This window comes from Falco biarmicus, chromosome 2 (assembly GCF_023638135.1).
Source record: "Falco biarmicus isolate bFalBia1 chromosome 2, bFalBia1.pri, whole genome shotgun sequence".
In the NCBI taxonomy this organism is placed as follows: Eukaryota; Metazoa; Chordata; class Aves; order Falconiformes; family Falconidae; genus Falco; species Falco biarmicus.
The window spans coordinates 96725456-96748145 of NC_079289.1; the positions used below are offsets into that span (position 1 = coordinate 96725456).

Consider the following 22690-nt stretch of genomic DNA (forward strand, 5'->3'; position numbering starts at 1 on the left):
GAGTTCAGCTGTATATTTATATATAGATATATATACACACACTATATATATAGATATAGCTGTATCTGGTCATATGTACGTGTGTTGCAGCTTCATTAACCTGGGACATTTTTGCTTCGTGAAGTCCATCATTTCAGTGAAGCATCATTTGTAATATTTATTCTTGCTGCTGCATTTCTGATCATGGTACCTTAGGGAGTGTTTTTCATTGTCCATCTTCTTTGTTAACAAACATTCGTGATAACATTCTCTATACAAACTGTGCTCTGCCACTTGCCCTTATGTGCCAAGACCCAGGCACTGACCTGTTTTAATTGCGTGAGAGACATAGCCTCAGAGGCTAACAATCAGTCTTTAATGCATTTAAACTCTGATTTCACAGCACGTTACGTCTAAAATCTGTACTTGATGAAGATGATCACTAGAGCAGGGGTGATCCAGGTAAATGCCAAAGGTAGGAAGGTTTCAAATGTTCTTTTTGCAGAGAATGCTGTAAAGGTTTTTAAAAGGCTAGATAAATAGCAGCAAGCCAGAGTATGCATGAGAGCAGACAAAAGTCTTGTAATCTGTTATTTTTCACTTGGACTTTGTCTTCATTTGCTAGCTAACCCCAAACAGACCTTCCTTTTTCTGCCTATCAGCAATGTATGAATAAATCTCTCAGCATGTTCTATAAATAGACACAATTCCTTCATTACAAATGACCTTTCTACTGTCAGCTTGGTTACACAGAACATGAACCGTGTCCAGGTGGAGCTCATAGGATGTAGCATCTTGTGAGAGTCCATGTAAGCATGCACGCAGCACAAAGTAAATGTTCCTTTTTGCAGTGCTACAGCACTTTGCCTTAAAGCATCAGCTATGCACAAGAGGCTATGGTCCAGCAGAGCCAGACCTGTGATATTACATGAATTTGATGATAGGAGGGCTGAATAAGGCTGGTTTGAGCATGCCCAGGAGTCCAGGGGGGCAGAAGCTCTTTCTGTGCATGCCACCTTCCTGTAGACTGCTATGCCTCTTCATACTAAAGATATAGGGGTGGTCTCCTCTCTCAAGAGACCAAGAGTTCTGGTTTTGACTGGGATAGAGTTAATTTTCTTCTTAGTAGCTGGTGCAATGCTGTGTTTTGGATTTAGTACGAGAATAATATTGATAAGACACTGATGTTTTCAGTTGTTGCTGGGTGATGTTTCTACGAAGTCAAGGACTTTGAAGTTCCTTGGGCCCTGCCAGCGAGAGGGCTGGAGGGGCACGGGGAATTGGGAGGGGACACAGCCAGGACAGGTGACCCAAACTAGCCAGAGGGATATTCCATACCGTGGGACATCATGCTTGGTGTATGAACTGGGGGAAGTTGACCGGGGCCTGCCCATCACTGCTTGGGGTCTGGCTGGGCATCCATCAGCAGGTGGCGAGCAATTGCATTGTGCATCACTTGTTTTTTTCCCTTTTGGGTTTTATTCCTTTCTCCCGCTCCTTCTCATTGCAATTGATTTTATTATTGTGATTAATTTAATTTATTGTTTCTTGTTATTATTCTATTTTAATTATTAAATTATTATCTCAGCCCACAAATTTTACCTTTTCCCTAAGTCTCCTCCCCATCCCTTGGGGTGGGGGATGGGGGTGGGGGGGTGGGGGGAGCAACCAAGTGGCTGCGTGGTGCTTAGTTGCAGGCTGGCGTTAAACCACAACACCAAGGCAGAAGAGTGAGCAGCTGATGGGATGTTTGTGGGAATCCTACCGAGCCATACAAATGAGAAAAAGTGCCAACTTTCAGATTAACTTTTCCTGGCTTGTGTTGGACTTAGAAAGGATAAGGCTGCGGGAGGTACATCTTCATTAGCCTGAATTTTTTGTAAAGCGTACTCGTGTCAGTGGAGTGTTGTTAGCAACATCCTGAAGAAACAGCGGGGGGGGGGTGGGGGGGGGGTGGAGGAGGGGCACATTATTGCTCATCTTCTGTTATAACATAGATCCTATTAGAGCCCCAAAGACTGATTTCTTTTGAAAGTCTGAATTATGGAGCATTAAAGGTACATAGGAGTTTTCCGTCAGAACATTGCATTTTCTGAAGCAATTTTAGGACCAATCAGTTTCTTAGGGCCATGCTCCCAGGAATTTGACTAATGGGAGTAGCTGAGGTAACCAAGCTATAATATAAATGTATAGTGTAACTATGTTGCTCACCTGAAGGGTACATCCAGTAAACTACTTCAGATACTGAGGGGTTAGTCTCATTACTTTGTCCACCCTGGACTGAGAAGTCATAGAACCATAGAATGGTTTGGGTTGGAAGGGACCTGAAAGATCAGCTAGTTCCAACCCCCCTGCCAGGGGCAGGGACACCTGCCACTAGACCAGCTTGCTCAAAGCCCCATCCAGCCTGGCCTTCCAGGGATGGGGCATCCACAGCTTCTCTGGGCAACCTGTTCCAGTGTCTCGCCACCCTCACAGAAATCCACCTCTGACAAAGAGTCATGGCAAAGAAGTCCTGGAGAATGGAAAAGTCAAAAGAGTGGATCTTAAGTGCTTCCTGCATTACAATGTTTCTGTTGTTATTACTGCATTTCCTCTTGATTCCCTGAGCCAGCTAAGCCATACTTTTGATCTTTCTACTCTCTTCAGAAATGACCAGACAACATTTTGTGGAGAAGAAGGTTGCAGCTTTACCCAGTTCCAAGGTGCTGCAGGGCTGACTGCTGGCCATGCAGCCACTGGAAAGAAACCCAGTGATGTTCATGGGTTTTCAAAGGGGAGCATTGGACCTGGACTGCACACTTTATCAGAATTCTCTTTGGTACTTGGTTTCAGTGTTCAGTGGGGCCATCTAACTGGCCATGGTACACGGACATTTTCAGCCGTTTAATTAACAGAGCCTTGGAGAGCTCTTGCATGGTAACAGCTGTGAAACTAGTGCTGTAGTATATTTTGATTTGGTTGCATAGACTGGCCTGGGAATAGAGGTGTTGTGAGGTAATTTTCTAGTGCTAATGTGCTTTGAAAATATAACTTCTGGGTTGTGGAAGACGTAATATAACGAGATCCCACAGTCTAACAATCATAGCAAGGATATAAGAGTATCCCACCTAATTTCTTCTGAGGGAACCAACTAACATAACCCCTAAAAGAGAACGCAGAAGTAGTGGGGCCTAGGATACCTTTGGAAGACACTGAGGACAGGATAGATTTTCAACATCTTGTAGATCAGGATACCCTCTACACACTTACAAACATTAAGCTCCGATTTTCAGTATTACTGTGTGTGGAGAGGATAATTTTTTTTTCACAGTCTTTTTCATCAGTCAGTTCCTATGCAACCTGTACCTCCTAGTCTGTGTGGGTGTGGGACAAGGTCTCTTTACTATGTGCATGCTGAAAGGGAGGTATCTTTTTGTTCTGTGAACTAATTTAACAATGACAATGATTAATGATGGATTTTGTCCAGAAATGTGGCCACAAAATCTGTCTTAAGGCAAGTTCAAAGACTGTAATATTCTCAGCATTGGCACAGAGAATTGGGCATTTTTTCTTCCAATCCCTAAGCAAAAATTGTTTTCTCCAGTTTATGGATGTGTTTTCCTACTCAGTTATTTTGTACCTCATCCATATAAACCTTGTTTACTAATTTAAATGCATAATAGGCACAGTTTTGATAACTAATTTGTGTATGTTTTTTCACAAAAGTCATGTAGGATAACATTTCCCTGGAGAAGATATGTAAGAAGTCAATAAAATATGTGTAACAGAATTGCATCAGTCATATACACAATTGTTGAGCTGTTCGAAAGCACGCTCATTTCATGTATTTATGTTTTCATTCTTAAAGAAAACAAAAAGAACTCAAACATTTTTTTCCCCCCAAAGGAGGTATATTCATTTTCATCCTTTTAAATTAATGTTCACCATCCTTAGTGTAAATTAATAACTTACAACTCTATAATTATACTCAAATCACTGAGGGAAAGAATACCTTTGTTTTTCTTCCAATTCTTTTCAACGGAGTCTGTAGCTGTTATAATCATGACAGATGTGATACTTTGAATATCACTATTGTTCCAACGTCCCTGCCTAAATTTACAGGAAACTTGGACTAGTTTCACTAGTGGGGTGTGAATTTCCCCATTCATTTCAGTTATACATTAAGTTAAATGCTAGTTTAAAATTATCTTTAAAGATTAGCACTGATAATTATGGGAAGGACTTATAGTTTCTTCCAAAGTAAATCTAATTGCTGGAAGTCTGTGTGGATAAAATGAAAAACAGTTCTAAGCATATAGAAGACTTGTATGTTAAGATCTTTAAGAACATATTGCAGGTTCTGTTGGGGAGGTCATAACTGGTTTTATTGCATCCATTTAGCTTGAAGACAGACCTAGCTTTCATCAGTGTGGGAAATGTTATGTCAGGTAATGCGTGAAAGACTATGATATCATGAACCACTGACAAAATACGGTTTTTACATTTATAAGGTAGCTAAGATCTTCATTGGGAGCTGTAAATTCAGGCAGTGATGCATTAAACTGTACACATAAATAAAAATAAATTCTCCTGTCTCTGTATCCATAAATTTCCTTCTCCTTTGTAATCCAGTGCTGTAGTCCCAGATTTAATTAAAACAGTGATTAAAGTATCTGTAACTGCACACTCAAGCATAAGCAATAGCATACTCCTTAACAGCAGAGATGCATGGCTGTCACATTTTTGTAAACCTGTTGCTTTCCCTTTGGGGCAGGCAAGCCAGTGTTTCATCTTAATGATGAACATGGACTGGACTGAAACATTATGTCCTGGGTCCAAGGAGAGTGTGAGGCGGTATCTCTAAAAGCTGTGCCTATGGAGTACATGCCTGTTCTCCTCGCAAGAAGCACAGTATTTTTCTCATTCTTGAGGACACTGTTGCCAAAATGCAAAACCAGGACTGGAATTTTCAGTGTTGTGCAGTGTTGTATTTATGCCTTTGTAGTTGCAATGCCAGGGGTTTCTTTAATGTTTCTTGTATGTGTGCTAATGGTTGTCTTCAAGCTATACCATTTGTTTAATTGAGATCCTGCCTTGGCGCAGAAATGAGATGTACCGTATTTGTGGGTTTGTTTTGTACCACTGGCGGCAGTGGGGGAACTGCATCAATAATTTCAGAGAGAAGGGAATTAGGACCTGTAGAACAATGTAAGTTTTATTGAATACTAAATAATGTTCCTTAACAAGGCAAAATAACTCAACTCTTCATTTCTTTCATGACTTTTCTGTTTCCTTTGCCTTTGTCCCCAGCTTTTATCCTCTTATTTTCATAACCATGAGAAGCCGAATTAATCTGAGGTATAAGACTGTCAAACCATCTTGAATTTCTTTGGCTGTTCTGACTCTATACTTTGAGCCCAGCAGCAAGGGCCAGAGGCTAGCTAGATCTTACCAGCTGAGATATTGGGTGGCTCATTAGTTTGGCAGATCCATCTCCCATTCAGCCTCAGACGTCCACATGTAAAGACAGATCTACTTGCATCATGGCAGGTACCCAATTCGCTCATGAGTCACTTTATTTTCTTTTTTATTAAGTATGCTAGAGGTCATATGCTTTACTTCCAGTAAAAATCACTTACTCCCTCTTTAAGTAACTGTGTAATCAAATCCCAACAGAGTAGGAGGGAAGTGACCCAGAAGAAGATATCAAAAAACAATCCTCCGCTCAGACAAGTAAAGCAATAAAAATAGGGTGCACAGATGACAAACTATGGAGAGCATAGGGGATAAAAATAATTTTAAAAAAATATATCTTCCGAGTATAAGACTACAATTAAGAAATGAAAGTAGATTCAAAGTGCCTCAACAAAAGGGAGGGAGAAGTTAAAAAAATGAAATGGTAAATCCACATGGGCAAACTAGAAGATCACAGTCAAGATCAATGACAACAAATGGCAAGCAGAAAAAGCAAATCACGCAAAATGTTCCTATGTGTAAGTCAGAACAAATGATCAGCACAACAACTTGACATGCATTCCAGATTTTTGAAAGAAGGAAAATGGCAACAGAAATAGTGAGGGGACCAATTTTAGAAAATGATAGTGGAAATGAAAGGCTTCTATTCAACAGTTTCTCCTTCTGTCTAATAATCTAAAAGTTTTGCTGTTCTAAGTATAAACCAGGCAATATAAATTTACCTTCAAATAGAGGATATATAATTTATTTTAATTTATATGTATTAGCATTGTATATGTGGTATATGATGTCTTTATTTTAAATAATAATCTGTCTTTGTGGATTCATAATTTTTGTTCTTTAGTAGCCAGGTATATTGCAATGTAGTGCTTTGACAGAGAGGTGGCAACTCGACGCACTGCTGCTGTAGTGGAGGTGAAATAAAGTCTGAGGATTTCCAGCCTTGTACTGACAACAGAGCCTTGTATTGACAACACGGCGTAGGTATTTTCCTTTACCTCAACAAGAGTTTGTATTTCTGGAGCAGGGCAATCTGGTTCTCAGTCTTGCTGTCCCAGGTATGTTTTTTGTATACACGGCAGTAACAAAAACTTAGGATTGCCGCATCCTGTCTTCATGTGTGGAGCAGGGCAATCTCTTTATGCTGGAAAGCAGCAAAAGCATTCAGCAAAAACATTCGGCTTCAAACTCAGCTGCCTGCATTTCAGAGTCTTTGATGATGTGTATGCCTAAGTTCCCATTATAGTCACTGGAGCCTACTCAGCCCACCATGTGCATTTATCTTAGGAAGAGCTGAACAGCTCTCTAGACTAAGCCTAGCCTCTAAGCTTAGCTGCCTAAGATCTCAGTGGGCTATAACGGGAGTCCAGACACCTTGCTGATGTATGGACACCTGCGTGTAGGAGTCTGAATCTGCGAGCTGACATCCTGCACTTCAGGTGACGTAGGCTGGGTGCACGCATGATGTCCTGCACCTGGAGGTTGCACAGCCCCACCAGCAGTCAGCAGGCTGATGAGCTTCGTGGGGTTCATTCTTGTGCTGGGATCAAGGGTGTAAGCTATCCTGTGTAATGAAGAACTCGGCAGGTACCGTTGTACTGAGGACTGGCAGCTGTTTTCTCTACGCAGAGCAAACATACTGGCTGAAGCCTCTGTGTTTTATAACCCCTGCACGCAAAACATCCCACTGTCGTTCATCAGGCCTTCATAACTTCTGCTAAAAAAATAAACTGGGTCATTAGGAAAAAGAAAAGGAATAAAAAAATAGGTCACTTGTTCTTATAAGGACTAATGATAAACTCCATGACTGTATTATTTAACATCCAGTTCACTTTAAGTCTGTTGGCAATGCTCCCTCCTGCATTTCCTGAATGTGTTCCTACAAACAAGTTTTCTGGAGGGGTGAGGGCTGACACAGGGAGTTTGAAAGTCGGCTGAGAGGGGAGAATTATTTTTTGTATTTTTGATTGTATTTGTTGCTGTGTCTAATAGGACCCCTGACTTAAAAGGCATTGTCTAGTTTATAAAGTAAGAGCAAATATTACAGGTCAAGTTCCTGTCTTTATATTAAACCCTTACCAAATTTTTAAAAAATGAAAATATTCCTGAGAAATCAAAAGTCCTGGAATGTTCCATGTCAAGCTGATTCAACACAGAGAGTACAGACTAAAGAGAAGACTTTTTGTGCTTGCAGTTTAAATACAATGAGTTTAATATTGTCTTCCTAAATGTAATCTCTTTCTACAGTGAAAGGATATCGTGTTTCTAATTTTAATTACAGAGGTCGGTGGGTTGGATCACTAAAATTAGAGATTTGGGTTAGGGTGTGGATTTATATCCCTGCTCCTCCCTGTAAAAGCTGGGACTGCTTGTGTCTGGACTCATCTTTTCAATTAATTTGCAGTAATTAAAGGGTGCTGTGTGGGATGGGGCTAAAGAGAAACACAATTAAAATGTAATGCTTCTCCTCTGGTATCTGCATCCTTATTTATTTTAAATCATCTTCAGTGCTCTGATGAGTTTAAGTCTTCCTGTATCACACACTGTGCAAGCAGAAATATTTGAGTGAACTGTTGCCAATGGCTCTGAGCAAGCATGGGGCATGTTTCAGATTACACTGTGTTTTCTTGTTCGGATCCGATCTCCTTGCTAGGAGAGGCTGAGAAAAGCAGCTCTAGGGGATTTACTTCTAGCAGCAGCAGCAGCACATGATCCATCAATCGCGTGATTCTCACCGCCAAGGACTAATGGGGAGGGTGAAGAAAAAGTGAATGCTTCCTTGGGGAAGCAACAGCATTTTCTTCTCTTGTGGGGCCCCTCTACCAGCTGGACACTTCATGGCTTCTCCCAGGTTAGAAACCTACTGCTGCCCAAACCGGGATGCAGCTACCCAGCTAGTGATGAACTTCCAGCCTGAAGTCTTCTGCAGCGTTTGCATTGGCAGTGCCTCCATCAGTCTGCTACTGACCATCCTGCAGCTCCTGCCAAAGAAGGGACAGAGCCTGAGGAAGATGCCCAAAGCCTCCTCCTCTTCCACCATCCTTCTCCTTATCTCCATTTGTGACATCCTTGGTGGCTTAGGTAAGCGCTGGTTTGATGTCCCTCGCCCTTGCTCTAGCAGACTTCTGCTGCCCTGAGGTACCAAGGCCAAATGAAGCTGGTGAGTGAACAATGGAGATTTCTGAGGGAAACATGCTGTATGTATTCACAGGAAGATTTGGGCTAAGTGAGATCAGAAAATGATGGGCTTTTGGGGGAGAAAGGTCTTGTTTAATAGTTTTATTTTAGAACTAAAAGCTCTTGACAAATCTACCCCCAAATCCTTGCTTTAAAACAAATTAAAATCCAGAACCAGTGGCTGGTTCTCCAAGTAAGGCAGGAAAGTGGAGGCTAGGCAGCAGATTTAAAACTGAAGCTGACATCAAACACTTAGCCAGTCCTTAGGACTACATTTGAAAAACAGTTCCTGTATGTCTTTAAATCCTCTCAGACCAAGTTTGCCATCTTGTTCATGTGCCAGCCACTTCTCTGGGCACATCACGTTGACAGCAAATGATTTTGAATTGCAGCTGTACACAGACCATGCTGGACACAGGCTTTTGAAACGCGAGCGAAGCTCCCTTATCAAGGGCAACCTGCTTCCCGGCCCCCGGCTGATAGGCTGGAGGAATAAAACATTAAAGGATAAAACAAAACTCACGAGTCAAAATGGAACTAATGTGTCTAAATCTTTCCCGTCAGTCTATGGCATTTACTGCCAAATTAGGTATACATTATCATGACACATGCTATGAAAATACAGGATGAGTTTGTTTCTACAATAACATTTTTTCTCTCCCATTAGATAATAGAAGTAGTGCTGTTGTGTAAGTCTCTCTCGCTGCCTGGGGGAGAGTGGGATTTCAGGTCTTTTCTTCTTTCATACCTAGCCGCATTTTCTCATGGTACATAAGTACCAATATTAAAACAAACGATAGAGCGGGAAATAAAGAAAGAGATACAGAAAAACATGTGTGCATTCACCTGGAAAAGGTCCTTTCAGATGAGGCCAGCAATCAATAAAGTTATTTTTTTCCCTTTCACTGGCAAACTTGAACTATTTATTCATTATTGTCTTTTAAATAGACTCACTTTGGTGGTGGTGGGGAACCGTTCTCTCTTGGTGGGAAACCTGATGGTTTTGTTCTGCTATATGGTGGCGCTTTAATGCCTATTTCAAGCAAACTCAGAAAATCTCACTAACAAACAGCAAGTTCATTTTAAAAAAAGGGTATTGTTCTGATTCCAAAGCCCTGCTTTATTCAGTCCTGTGACAGAGAGGAAAAGAGCTGCTTGTAAAAATCAAGACAGTGAAAAGTGGGAAATAACTTTTCCCTGCAAGGAGGGATTATAGAGAAATGAACATTAGTGTATGAATAAATGCTGATAAAATTATAAAGAGCCAGTTACTGTTTTATGTCAATCTGTTAAAGGCTACTCATTTTATTTTAGGGAAGTGTGTGACAATATCTGTAAGTAAGTGAGATTTTAATGGACATAATATTTCAAGTCCCAGCAGCTTCTGCCTCTTGGGGCTACTTTCCCTGAGTGATTACACCAGCGTTTAAATAGCAGAGTTCTCCCTGCGGTGCTCCTCTGCAGCCATACCCTTCTTGTGGGTGCACAAAATCTGGGCTGCCATGTGAAATATGTGGCTGGGGAGAAGCATGTGACTCAAATCATGCCAACAGATTCAAAGCATTAATACATATTTTTTTTTCTTTAGGTATGATCTTCAGGTCAAGTGTATGGCTAGGCTTCCCAGGCTTCATAGCTAACATTTCTGTGGTGAATGGGACTGATGTGTGGCCTTCTGCTTTCTGTGTGGGGAGCGCGGTAGGTACAGAGATAGTCTCCCCTTCTTCCTGTTCCCGGTTGACAGTCCTTCTGTGTGGGGAATCTGAAAGGCAAACCACTGTGTCCGAAAGAAAAATGGGCTGTGAGTCAGAGCCTGCGTATGATGGTTTCAGCCTCTGCCACACCCTGCGAGTGCGTTCATGCTCCCTCTGAAAGCCTGGATCAGGGCGGGCAGGGTGCTGGATGCTGCTGGGTGTGTGTGAGGACACAGGGCAGCGTGGGTCAGACTGGTCCCAAGCATTTTGTAGTACTCGCTTGTCGCAGGAGTCCTGGGCTAGTGGATGACACATCTGTACTGCAGCCAGGGATATGGAGGCATAAGGGTATAGACATTCCCGGATGGGCTGGAAGCCACTGGTTTGATTTGTGCTGGCACAGCATCGCCAATGCCTCGATGGCTCCATCGCACCCATAGCACAAGGGTATCTGCCTACTTTCTCCAGAAGAAATTACAGCCCGTGCGGTGGCAGTGGGGACCAACGGAAACCAGCAACTCGGGGAGCTCAAATTAGCTTTTGCAGTGTGAGGAGGTGTGTTTTAGGCACAGAGGGACTGCACAATAAATATTGCCAAAGACGGAAAGCTGCTGGCAAAAGGTGTCCCTGCCACGTAGGATTACAGCTCAGATTGGTGCTTATGTGGGCATTCAATGACTGCATCTGGCCAAGTCTAATTAAGTATCTTCTGGATTAAAATGCAAGAATAAGAAAATGTAAATGCATTCCAAAAGTGCAGGTTAAAACTCAGTTTCAAATATTACAATCACGGTACTGTATGAGACATATAATTTGAGTTTACTGTACAAGAAAAAAGGCCATACTGTTTACCAAAACATGGAGAACAATAAGATAGACCATCACTTTACCCAAATTTAATAGAAATGTACGGTGCCCAATGAATTAATTAATGCATAAACAATAATTAGTGTTAGCTTTACAATTCCAGGTTTACAATATAGAAGAAGGTATGCTGCACGCAAAAAAATTATTCATCTCCAGTACTTTTTAAATAAAACAGCATGTGCCAAATCAAACTCACTGTACCTTGTATGCCTATACAATGACAATTTCAGACACGATAGTGTTGTGCCATAGAAGTTGTATGCATCTGTCGATTCTCAATTCCATGGTACATGTTTAAGTTTTGCTTATTCGATGCGAATAATGATTTTTTTCTTTGAGGAAGAGGAAACCACCAACATCAATATCCTGTAGCAAGAACATCCTATTAAAAAACCTCACATTTCCCTATGTCTTAAATTTCCCTTTCTAACTTTTATCACAAACCCCAATATTTTTAAACAGTGACAAAATACTGTATGCAGACTGTTCGTTTTTCACTTGGATCTCAGGTTAGATGGTGAGCAGCATAGTGGTCTACCACAATTTTTATTTTGCCTTTCTTGGGCTCCAGCAGAGTGGTGTAATTTGAGTCATTTGCTAAATTTAGTTTTAATTATACTGGAATGAAAAATAACTCTCCTTCTACTCACTTCCCTTAACATATTCTTGTGTGAGTTCATAAACTGTTTCTGATTCTATTTTATTTTTCTTTAAGTACTGTTGGTTTATTTCACTTAACCACAAGCCAATACAAACTCCAAATAGTGAGGCCTTTAGGCATCTCCTTTGAATAACACCCTCTGATGTGCAGAGGGGTACCCTCTCAGGCACTGTAGCAAGATGTGTCATTTTGCTGAACGGTGAGATAGCATATGAAGATTTTAGTTTTAAGTGCGTCTGATTTATATTATTTTTGGAGACAGTCCTGTCTGTGTTGGACTTTCTGTGTGGAAAGACCCTGCAGTTTATTTTTGTATGCGTGTGTATGTGTAGTAAACTGTGCATTTTTCAACTGCAGGAAATGTGTAAAAGTGCAGAAGTTACTGTACTAAAAAAAAGTTACATGCTGAGTGCTGTGGGTAAAGTGCATGAGAAGGAAGACTGGAGTTTTATTTTCTGGCTCCTGTGCACTAGGAAAATGTCGTGGTGTTTGAATTAAAGAGTGAATAATTCATGCTGCAAATGACTAGAAGGAGGTTCTACACCCATGGTGAAAGGAAATATTCCTCAGCTTGTTTTGCATTTTGGAGGAAGGAATGGTAGATCTCTATTCACTGACATTTGGCTCAGTAACAAGTATGTTGGTTTCCAGCTGTAAAATGATGCTACTATGGTGCCGTGGTAAAGGATATTCAGATAAGAACTGAAAGAAGGCTTGGAGGGAAGGTAATTTGAATATTAAAATAGTTCCAGACTATTACAAAGAGCCAGCTCCTATGGGGAAGAAAATTGGAATTTATCAACAGTGGCAAAGAAAATTCACTTATCTTACATAGGCTCATGGGAAAAATGCATAGGGTCAGCCCATGAACACTGTGGAATTTAACTTGACTTGAACCTGTTTCCTTTGGATAGTTTTTGAAGAAATCAGTCAGGGAGTTCAGGATAGATAATTTTCCCAGAGGGTGAGTGATATTCTTGTTAATAACTTTTTTTCTTAATAAGCATTCCCTGAATTGGATTCTTGTGCATGGAGAAAACGCCGGTCACATGCAGAACCCATGATACACAGGCACACTGTGGTGATGCCTGGCCTCAGTTATATTTTCATGCCTCCGCTACTGAGTAACCACTAAAATTTTAACCTAAAATTAAAACATCCTCAATATAAATTTCTTCAGGCTTCACTCACAATACTGAGGATTAGGACTGGAGAGGTAAATAACAGAACAGGTTTTCAAAGCAACAGAGTAAGCTGTGAAAGCAAATGCTGTTCAGTTCACTTATGACTTGACCCGCTGGCTACAGCAATGCTGTTCCTGTGAGTTTGAGTAAGATTTCATACTTTATAATGTCAGCTGAAAATACACACATTTAAAGAACAAATCACGAGGCTAAAGGTTTGTGTCCCCTCCCTGTCCCCAGTGGTACTTGAGAAGCAGCTGTGACATTTGGCATTTTTCTCCCTGCAGATGTGGATCCAGCTATTATATAGCTCTGGCTTCTGGTGGTTGTTTTGCTATGCCGTTGATTCTTACTTGGTAGTAAGAAGATCAGCTGGACTGAGGTACCAGAGTTAAAGCTCTGCATTCATTATTTTCCTTCCAACACTGTATGTCCCTGTTTGTCTGCAACTATCTAAGTGTCTAAGTGAAGCTTGTACAAACACCTGATGTTCATGTGGTTACCGGGTAATGATATGGATAAGTGGTGTGCTAAGTGTTTAAATTGCGAGGGCAGTGCTCTGTTTATGTTCAAATGGAATTTAAATGTAACTGAATTCATTTAACCTTGGAAAAATAGGGAGCAGATTGGGCCCTGTAAACTTTATTGCAGTGAGATAACTATTTCTGTCCCTATTCCGTACCTGAAATTGATTCTTGTGGCAAAAAAAAAGTGTTATCCTGAAAGTAAAAAAGTGGGAGAGGGAAAGTGCTGAATTTCATACAGGTTTGGGTTTTTTTCTCAGATTTTCTATTATATCCACTTCTCAGTGTCATCATTATTATGCTTCTGATCACATTTGTAAAGTTTTTAAGAACAATATGTATTTACTATACATTTTTCTGCAACACCTGTAACAGAAGAAACTTAACACTTTGGAAAGTACCGTGCTTTAATGCCACACAGAAAATATGAGTTGTTTCTAAATTGGTTGTTACATGTGCAAAATGACCCTCAGTTGTTACTGCTAAACAAGGAATTATGTGACTTTGTTCCTGGACAGTATTGAGCATTCGGGTCCTGGAGACATGGCTCACCTCACAGATGTTATCAAAATGGGGATCTTTGAATTATCTTCAGTTTGTGGAGGATAAACCTGATTTTGTGAAGTCCCATAGTTCCAGTCTGAAACGACTGGGCCTTACCTCCTTGCTCCATCCCTGTTAACCAAAAAAATCATGTGTATTTGGGATTGACTCTAAGTTCAGAGCGAACAAAAGACTTTCTACATACAGAGATCTGAATCTCCCGAAGATGGGAGCAGTATTCAACTCTGAAAGTTAAACATCATTCTCTGCAGGTTACAGAAGGGTTGATTATTTGACTGTTTAGCTCCATTCTTAAGTTTTAATCTAATTTTCTCTCTGCAGGAGAAATTAAGGGTGTAGGGGTTCCTTCTGGAGATTTGGGGATAAGAGAAAGGCTTTCTATCCTACAGGCTGGAGGACACAGGACTTCTGTGTGCAAGCCTGAACAACTGCTTTGGCTCATCCCTTTTCTGAAGCCACCCCCACCCCCCATTTCCTTAGTGTAACGTACCGCCAGTGTTGCTCTGCACCATTTCATAAACTGTAAAGCTCTGTTTCAGTCAGGGTCCTATTTTTATGTTGCAACGTGGAAAGTGTAAGGTTTGGTATCTTTAATTGTGCCTGTCCTGCTTGGTGCCTGCAGTACGATTGTGCTGTACCACATGATGACATGGGGCCTTGCGGTGATGCTCTGCGTGGAGGGAATCACACTGCTTTACTACCCTTCTCTCTCCAGGTAAGCAGGGCTCTGCGAACAGACTGTGAAATCATAGCACTCTCTGGTCATTTGAATGTCTTTTGGTCAGCTTTAGAGACAGCTATCCAAATGTTGAGCTTTTTTGATCTTTGACAAATGTGTCCCACTGAGTCAGTGGAGTATTCTAGAAATACCTGCCTGGGTTTCAGGGGGCCCTGAAGAAACGTGCCAGACAACGCAGGCACTTGGACATGCTGCAGGGCTGTGATACACCTTCTGCTATGAGCCACTGTTCTCCCACTCCTGGTTTTAGCTTTGTATTTGTTCCTTGAAATTTGAAAAAAATGCACAGACAGTGCATGTTAAAAAATCAACTTTGTCTGCCATGTGAACTGGTGGTGAGGGTCTGTGAATTAAAAGTTTCACATCTGTTTGCTTCTTTTTTTTTTCTTTTCTTTTTTTTTTTTTTTTAAAGGTAAAGGTGACATAGATAGAATAGCCAGAACTGTCAGCTATTGCGGGGGGTGGAGAGGGAGGGAAGCATAAACTGTTAATGATTTCTCTCAGCTGTGAAGATGGCTTGGAGCATGCAATCCCACATTACATCACAACCTATGCCCCACTCCTGCTAGTCCTGGTGGTCAACCCAATCCTGTTTAGGAGGACAGTGTCAGCAGGTATGTTCCCAGTGGCCAGCATCAATCAATATGTGTTATTGAGCAAGTGACAATACTGTAAAAAGTCATGCCTGTGTATTCAGTGGTGTGGCATAGCTCCTCATTAAATCATAAAGATACAGCAAAGGGTGGGAGGAATTTGCCTGTTGAAATGAAGATACCATCTTAATGGGAAATTTGCCCTAGAGACACACTCTGATGACATCTTCAAGCTATGCTGTTATAAACCTCTACTACAGATTGGCAAAGTTGTTTCTATGTTACTAAGTTACTCTTAATTTGAAGTATTTGAGGCAGTGTATAGTGGATGCTTAACTCTACTGTAGTATTGGTACCAACCTGGACTTTGGAATGTAATGTCTTCTGGTTTAAAGAGAATATTGGTGAGAGCTAAAAAACCTAATAAAATCTGATCGGAATTTTGTCACTCCTGATTCTGACATTATGAAACAAATGGGAATTGTACACAACTCAGATGGGATCCTGAAGTTCCCATCTATTTTATTATCCAGTGCTTTGAAGAAATGAGACTGAAAAAAGCCACAGATTCAATGCATTCTTTGCATGGAATATTACTGGTGCTAGATGTTTGCTGTACCTGAATTCATACATACCATCTACACACTGAATATATAAAAACAGCAACAGAAGACCTTGCATTCTCAGTTCAGTCTCCATCCCATCTATCCTGCATCCCTCAGTGATACTAATTTTCAAAAGAACAGTTGTTCCTTTAAAAAGTTGCTCATTTTATGGGAAAATACACTGAGTATATTTGTCTTTGTGCATATGTATATCCCTTGTCATAGCTGAACAGCATGTGGCATAACTGTCTATTTTTGCTGACATTACACCTTCAAGTTTTAGAGGTGTAGCCAATGCTGTGTCAAGTGCACAATGCATTATAATGTGCATGATAGGATAGTCTGTATTCTATTTTAGTCTAAACGCATAATAAATATATCACGGTATGACACATTACCTAGAAGTTTTAACTACCGCCTTTTGTTATAAAATAAAAGTATGTTGACCATACTATTTTCTATTTTCAGTGGGACTGAGCGAATGAAAAACACTAGTGGAATATCACTCCTTTTAGGAATCCATAATGAGTGTACTTCTTTCCCTTTGGTATTAGGCTATATGTGAGATTCCTTGATGATGGTCCTTCCAGCTTCTGAACTGCTGCTGGAGGCAAATCCATCTGTTCCTCTGTTCCCTCTTCACGGACATCTATCTTCTAGTCCTTGTGCCTATAACTAACAAAATACACATATATTAATGAACATAATTGTATACTTTCCAGTTGCCTCCTTGCTGAAAGGGAGACAGGGGATTTACACAGAGAACGAAAGACGTCTGGGGACAGAGATCCAGATCCGCTTCTTCAAAATTATGCTGGTATTCGTTATTTGGTAAGAGGTGCATTTTGTTTTAAACTGCCTTTTTCCCAGTTGGAGAGGGTCAGGGACAAGAATAGAGTCTAACAGGTTGCTTCATGTGTTTGTCTTTATGCTTGGAAGGGGAGGTGTCTAAGGAAGTAGTTCTAAACTAGCTCACAAAGTAGCTGAATCACTCATGTAGCATCACAAGGCTGCGAGGAAATGATAAAAATGTTTAACCAACAGGAAAACAATAACCCCAAGGAACAATGGCAAAAAACCCCCAACCCAACAACCCAAAAACCAAACTGTGGGCATAGACTAAAGCTGTCTGGAACAGCAGCTCCTCAGCACCGTGGGCTGACAGACAACCTTCTATATGCGAGATTTCTCAGAGCCTCTTGTCACCAAACACATTACTGAAAACCTACAATAAACATGCTTCTAAAACTGGCTTCATGCCCCTGACTATGATTATATAGTACAGCCACCTCTGTGGTCTGCAGATCCCAAGTGTGTGAAAAAAGCATGGCTATTGACTGGAAATACAGGGTTATATGCCGGAAAAGAAATCTCCATATGATTGTGTGTGAAAGTTCTGATAATTTAATCTTTTTTTTTTTTAATATTCTATCTTCCTCCATGAAAATAGTACTTTGGGGTAGGACAGGAAAGAGAGAGGGAGGAGAGGAGGGAAGGAACAAGGGAGGGTACATACCTCATCCCAAAATCCCTGCCCCGCTGCTCCAGCAGTACCATTCAGCATGAAAGATTATGGATTGGCAACTGGAACTGGAGGCACTAGATGTACACGGCAAAAACGAGCTGAAATAGGGCCTGCTTTTGGAGAAAACAGTTTTTACTGCAATTTCACAATTATCACACAGCAATAAAGGCACCAGAAGGAGTGGTGAGCCACTTGACAAAGGCCTGTGCAATGACCGAGCAAGAGGCAGTCACTACTGTGAAGTGTTTACTACATATGTGGGTAGCACAAGCAACAGTGGGAGGAAGAAAATGGTCCGGGAGCAGCTAACTTACTTGCCAAAACTTAACAGTCTTTACTACTACACAACTTTTTTATACACAGGCTCATCAATGCACGTTGCATTGCTTTAAAAGGCTGAGCAGGGAGAAAGACTGCCGTTTCCTCTTCTCCTGGCTGCTGTATACTGGAGTGCTCTGGAGGGATTTTATTATCTTTTTTTGAGGAATAACAGAGTGCACTTGGCTTGGGAGAGAGGTTTCTAGTGCAAAGGGTGGGGTAGCCAGCAGGGGAGGGGATGAGAAACAGCAGTGAAGGATTCTGCAGCATGGCTTCCTGGAAACTGCTGAAATGAGGAGCAGAGGTTTAGCCAAGCTTCCAGGGCTGTGAAAAGAAAAAGCCCAGAGGCACCACAGAAATGCGTTGCAACCTAAGGAATGGTGGCCAGCTTGCTGGTCTAGGAGCAGGAAGGAAAGAAAGGACCAATTCCTCATGGACGCAGTGGAGACATTTGTATATTTCCATTCTGCCTCATTCTGGATTTTCCTATTAAGAAAAGAATCACAGCTCTAGTTTTGGATTTTGTTCTCCTAATAAAACATCAGCTTTAGAGTATAAAAACACTAAAAAGTTACTGTAGGGAAAGACTGAGGCAGTCCCATTTCTGAAGCTTGGGGAAGATTCCCTTCCATCCTAGAAGTCGAATATGAGATGAGTTAATCAAAGACAGCAGGTTGGGGGAACGTGGGGTAGAAGAGGTGCCTGCAGATTTGGGAGGAGAGAGCAGGAGGTTTTACATTGTGATAAAAATATAATTGCAGGAAGGACATATATAAACCCCTTTAGAAAGCATGACATGGATGCTGATGGTTTCCTTTCTGAAGCTTCAGTAGAACTATAAAGAAATGCTGGTCCAGCTGTTTAGAAGTCATAAGGAATTACAGCTGTTTGTGATAACCTTTATTTAGTATAAAATACCCTCAGTATCTTTTACAGAATGAATCTTGATGATGCTCATTCTTGTTTGGAAACAGAAATTTCGTTTATTCCAAATATTTGATAGCATTTTAAGGGTTTTTAACTCAAATTTTGTTTTATTTTATAGTTTTTTAATGCACAGTTTGAAAGTCTGCTGTAATCTAACCCTGAAATTCTAACTCCAGCTGGAGTTGCTGCACCCTTTTACAACATGTATGCATATATTTGGTTTCTGTACCTGTGAGCACTGCCCTTTTGAGATACAAGTGAAAGAAGTCAGCATGTATGAGGTTCCACAAGGAGAAGTGCCAGGTCCTGCACCTGGGTCACACCAGCCCCACACAGCGCTACAGGCCTGGGGCAGAGCGGCGGGGAAGTGCCTGGTGGGAAAGGCCCTGGGGGTGCTGGCTGGCACCGGCTGAACATGAGCCACCAGTGTGCCCAGGTGGCCCAGAAGGCCAACAGCATCCTGGCTTGTACCACAAACAGTGTGGCCAGCAGGACCAGGGGTGTGATCGCCCCCCTGTACTCGGCACTGGTGAGGCTGCACCTCCAACGCTGTGTTCAGAGTTGGGCCCCTCACTGCAAGAGGGACACTGAGGTGCGGGAGTGTGTCCAGAGACGGGCAACGGGGCTGGGGAAGGGTCTGGAGCACAAGTCTTCTGAGGAGCAGCTGAGGGAACTGGGGTTGTTTAGCCTGGAGAGGAGGAGGCTCAGGGGGGACCTTATCGCTCTCCACAGCTACCTGACAGGAGGTTTCGGGCAGGTGGGGGTCGGTCTCTTCTCCCAGATAACAAGTGACAGGACAAGAAGAAAATGCCTCAGGTTACACCAGGGGATGTTTAGATTGGATATCAGGAACGGTTTCTTCACTGAAAGGGTGGTGAAGCATTGGAACAGGCTGCCCAGGGAGGTGACTGAGTCACCATCCCTGGAGGTGTTTAAAAAACATGTAGAAGTGGTGCTTGGTGACATGGTTTAGTGATGGACTTGGCAGTTCTGGGTTAATGGTTGGACTTGATCTTTTCCAACCTAAATGATTCTATGATCCCATTATGGATCACAGCTGTTTATCATCTCAATTTTATCCTACAGTTTACTATTCTGCAGTAAGCTCAAATGATCAAGTTGTTTTGTTTTGTTTTGTTTTTTTGTTATGATGTTTTCTTTGTCTAGGATTTCTTTGTGTAGTAGGTAAGTGTCTGCTTTTTGATCATGATCTCAGAGACCTACTGGTGCCTTCAGATTGAGACTCAACATTAAAAAAAATCTCACTCTCCTTATTAGTGTTCCTAATTTCTATAATTTGAAGGTAAAACATATTTTATATATAGATACACACACACACATATATATAACTCTCGCCTTCTTCTTTAATCCCACAATAGCTGGTCATCCAATATCATCAACGAGAGCCTTCTGTTCTATCTCGAAATGCAGCCAGATATCAATGACATGCCCCTGAAAAACATCAGAAGTGCTGCACTGATCACATGGATTATAATGGTAGGTCAGCTGTGACATTGCTTAGTTTTAGAAATCACTTTTATAAGGCTAGTGAAACAGCACCAGTGTAGTGTGTGGTTTGTGATTTTGGGGGATATAAACACTATGAAAATCAAGGAAGAAAAGCAGAAAGTAAGAGAGAGGTAGGAGCCATTACTGGGAGTGCTTTTCTCATATAACCCTCACCAAAAATGTACCAGAGGCCAACCTTTTCTCCCATTTACTGGAGTATGCATTCTCTCTGTGATTGCTACAAATGTTAGGATCCAGAACAGACCACTATAATGATTTCTAGTCTAACCTCGCTAACCTCTGCCATAACAAAAACTACAAAGTTTTAGCTCACAATGCTGGAAGGTTCCTCAGTAAAATGGGTAAAATTTTCTGGCAATTCTCTGTTTGTAACTAGGGTTTTCTTTATTATAGAGAATAATTGCATCTTATATCATGACATTTGGATAATTATTTGGGGAAAAATACACGAAAAATCTTGAAAGCAATGCAGCAAAAAATAACTGTAAGATGCTGACCTCTTCCTGTACCCTATCCTCTTTTCTTTTATTGGAGTATTTGTCAAGGGATTTTTCAGAGATAATATTGCAGGTTCCCTTTCCAAGAGAGTTTATTCTGGAGCTGTTAAATACCTGTAAGGCCTAAGCATGCTTTGTGTAGTTAACCCTTGAGCAGTTTTGTACTGAAGGGTTAAGCAATGCAACTTATTTGATACAACCTCCTCCTCTGACGAGAAGTGAACACAGGGACCTTGCTCTTGCCCACCTGGAGTGCAAGAAGTCAGGTCTAGGAACTGAGCTATTTTTTTAATTGGCTGTGAAAATAATTTGCTCTTTTCTCATGAGAGAAATGGAAACAGCTAAAGCTATTTACTTGCCAAGCATCCCACAGCACTGGGAACAGAGACAATTATTTATTTCTTTTTAAATCACATGAGATTTTCTTTTTCAGTGTCTCTCCCCATTTTTCCATCCTGCTTTGATGGACATTTTCACTGGCTCAGGAATCTGCAGCAAATCCAGACATATGCATTCCTGCTATTTCAAAAAACTTGACTGTGTGTGTTAGTGTCTACTCTCATATATTTGACTTGGCTTCTAGTGAAAAAAGTCTAGAGCTTGTGGGGAAAGTTAGAAACGTACCAGGGGACTGACCAGCTACAGTTCATGGTACTTGCTGTTCACTGGGATGGCCTCAGCATATGGGAACAACAGGTCGTGGTGGTATTTCAGTCTGCTTTGTTTGGGCCTGCAATGGGAACAACATATATTTTTATTTGCATGCAAATAGCGTATTTTAAAGACAGCAACCATTCAGCGAAAAGGAAGTTGTTAATGCATGCGAGGGTGTTTTGCTGGAGTTGAAAATGGAGGCTTGCTGGTGTAATTCCAGTTGCACTTCTCTTTCCTAGGGGGTTCTTAATCCAATGCAAGGCTTCCTCTTCACATTAGCTTTTTATGGCTGGACGGGATGGAGAGTGGACCTGAAATGGCGAAAAAGAGAAATACCCTGGGAATCGATGTCCTCATCAACTGTGGGTGAAAATGCCTATCCTTCACCAGTGAACTACCAAAGCAACATCCACGATTCAAAGAAGGCACTGACAACTGACAGCCAGCAGACCGATGAGGCCATAAGCATGTTGTCTGAAGGTAACACTAGCAGTGATGACAGATTGACCAGGAGCTCTCCCATCTACCAGGGCTGGTAGTTTATAGGTGCAGGGTTGGGTCCCACTTCTCACATTGTCAAGACTCATAAAGTCACGTTACTGTGTGAACCGTTGCATACTCTGGAATTAGGTTTGTGCCCAATGGCTTGATGTAATTTCATATAACATGTGTTTGACAGCAAATGAGTGGGTGAGACAGAGATATTCTGGTTTATTTGCCTTATAGGAGATGTGTTAACAGGTATAAAAACCTGATCCTTTTTCAGCAGGAGTATATTTCTGCAAAGGTCTATGTTACTTATGAATCATTTTCATCCATTTTGTTTTAATCTCTCTTGTAACCTCCATATAGTAGAAGAGTCTTTTGTTTAAATAAATGGACTATTAATATGTTGGGGTTTTAAATGTGTTGCCTTGCTTGCCTTGCCCAGCATAAAACCCCTCACCCAGAATTACAGCTCTAGGATTTCTGAGAACACCATTTCCAGCCTTGACACTCTGGTAAAACATTAATGGCAGCAAATTTGACAGAAGCACAAACATTTCCTGTTCGTGTAGAATCTCACTGACATAAGTCTTCTTTTAGCTTGTTTCTGTGAATTTGCGGTTTGGTTTTATCTAGGGAGGTGAAAGGCTTTTTAAAACAAAAAAATCAAGACCAGCCCAGGCTCTATAAACACTTCAGAATAATAGTT

General features: G+C 41.3%; 1 protein-coding gene across 1 annotated transcript; it reads left to right on the forward strand.

Annotated features, from left to right (window-relative positions):
* Positions 1–7831: 7831 nt before the first annotated feature.
* GPR143 (G protein-coupled receptor 143) lies at positions 7832–22385 on the forward strand. Its single transcript, XM_056329858.1, has 8 exons — positions 7832–8517; positions 10202–10311; positions 13307–13401; positions 14730–14822; positions 15351–15460; positions 16767–16875; positions 20194–20311; positions 21735–22385. The coding sequence occupies exons 1-8, from the start codon at positions 8208–8210 to the stop codon at positions 22032–22034; spliced, it is 1245 nt and encodes a 414-aa protein (XP_056185833.1). The 5' UTR covers positions 7832–8207; the 3' UTR covers positions 22035–22385.
* Positions 22386–22690: the final 305 nt, after the last annotated feature.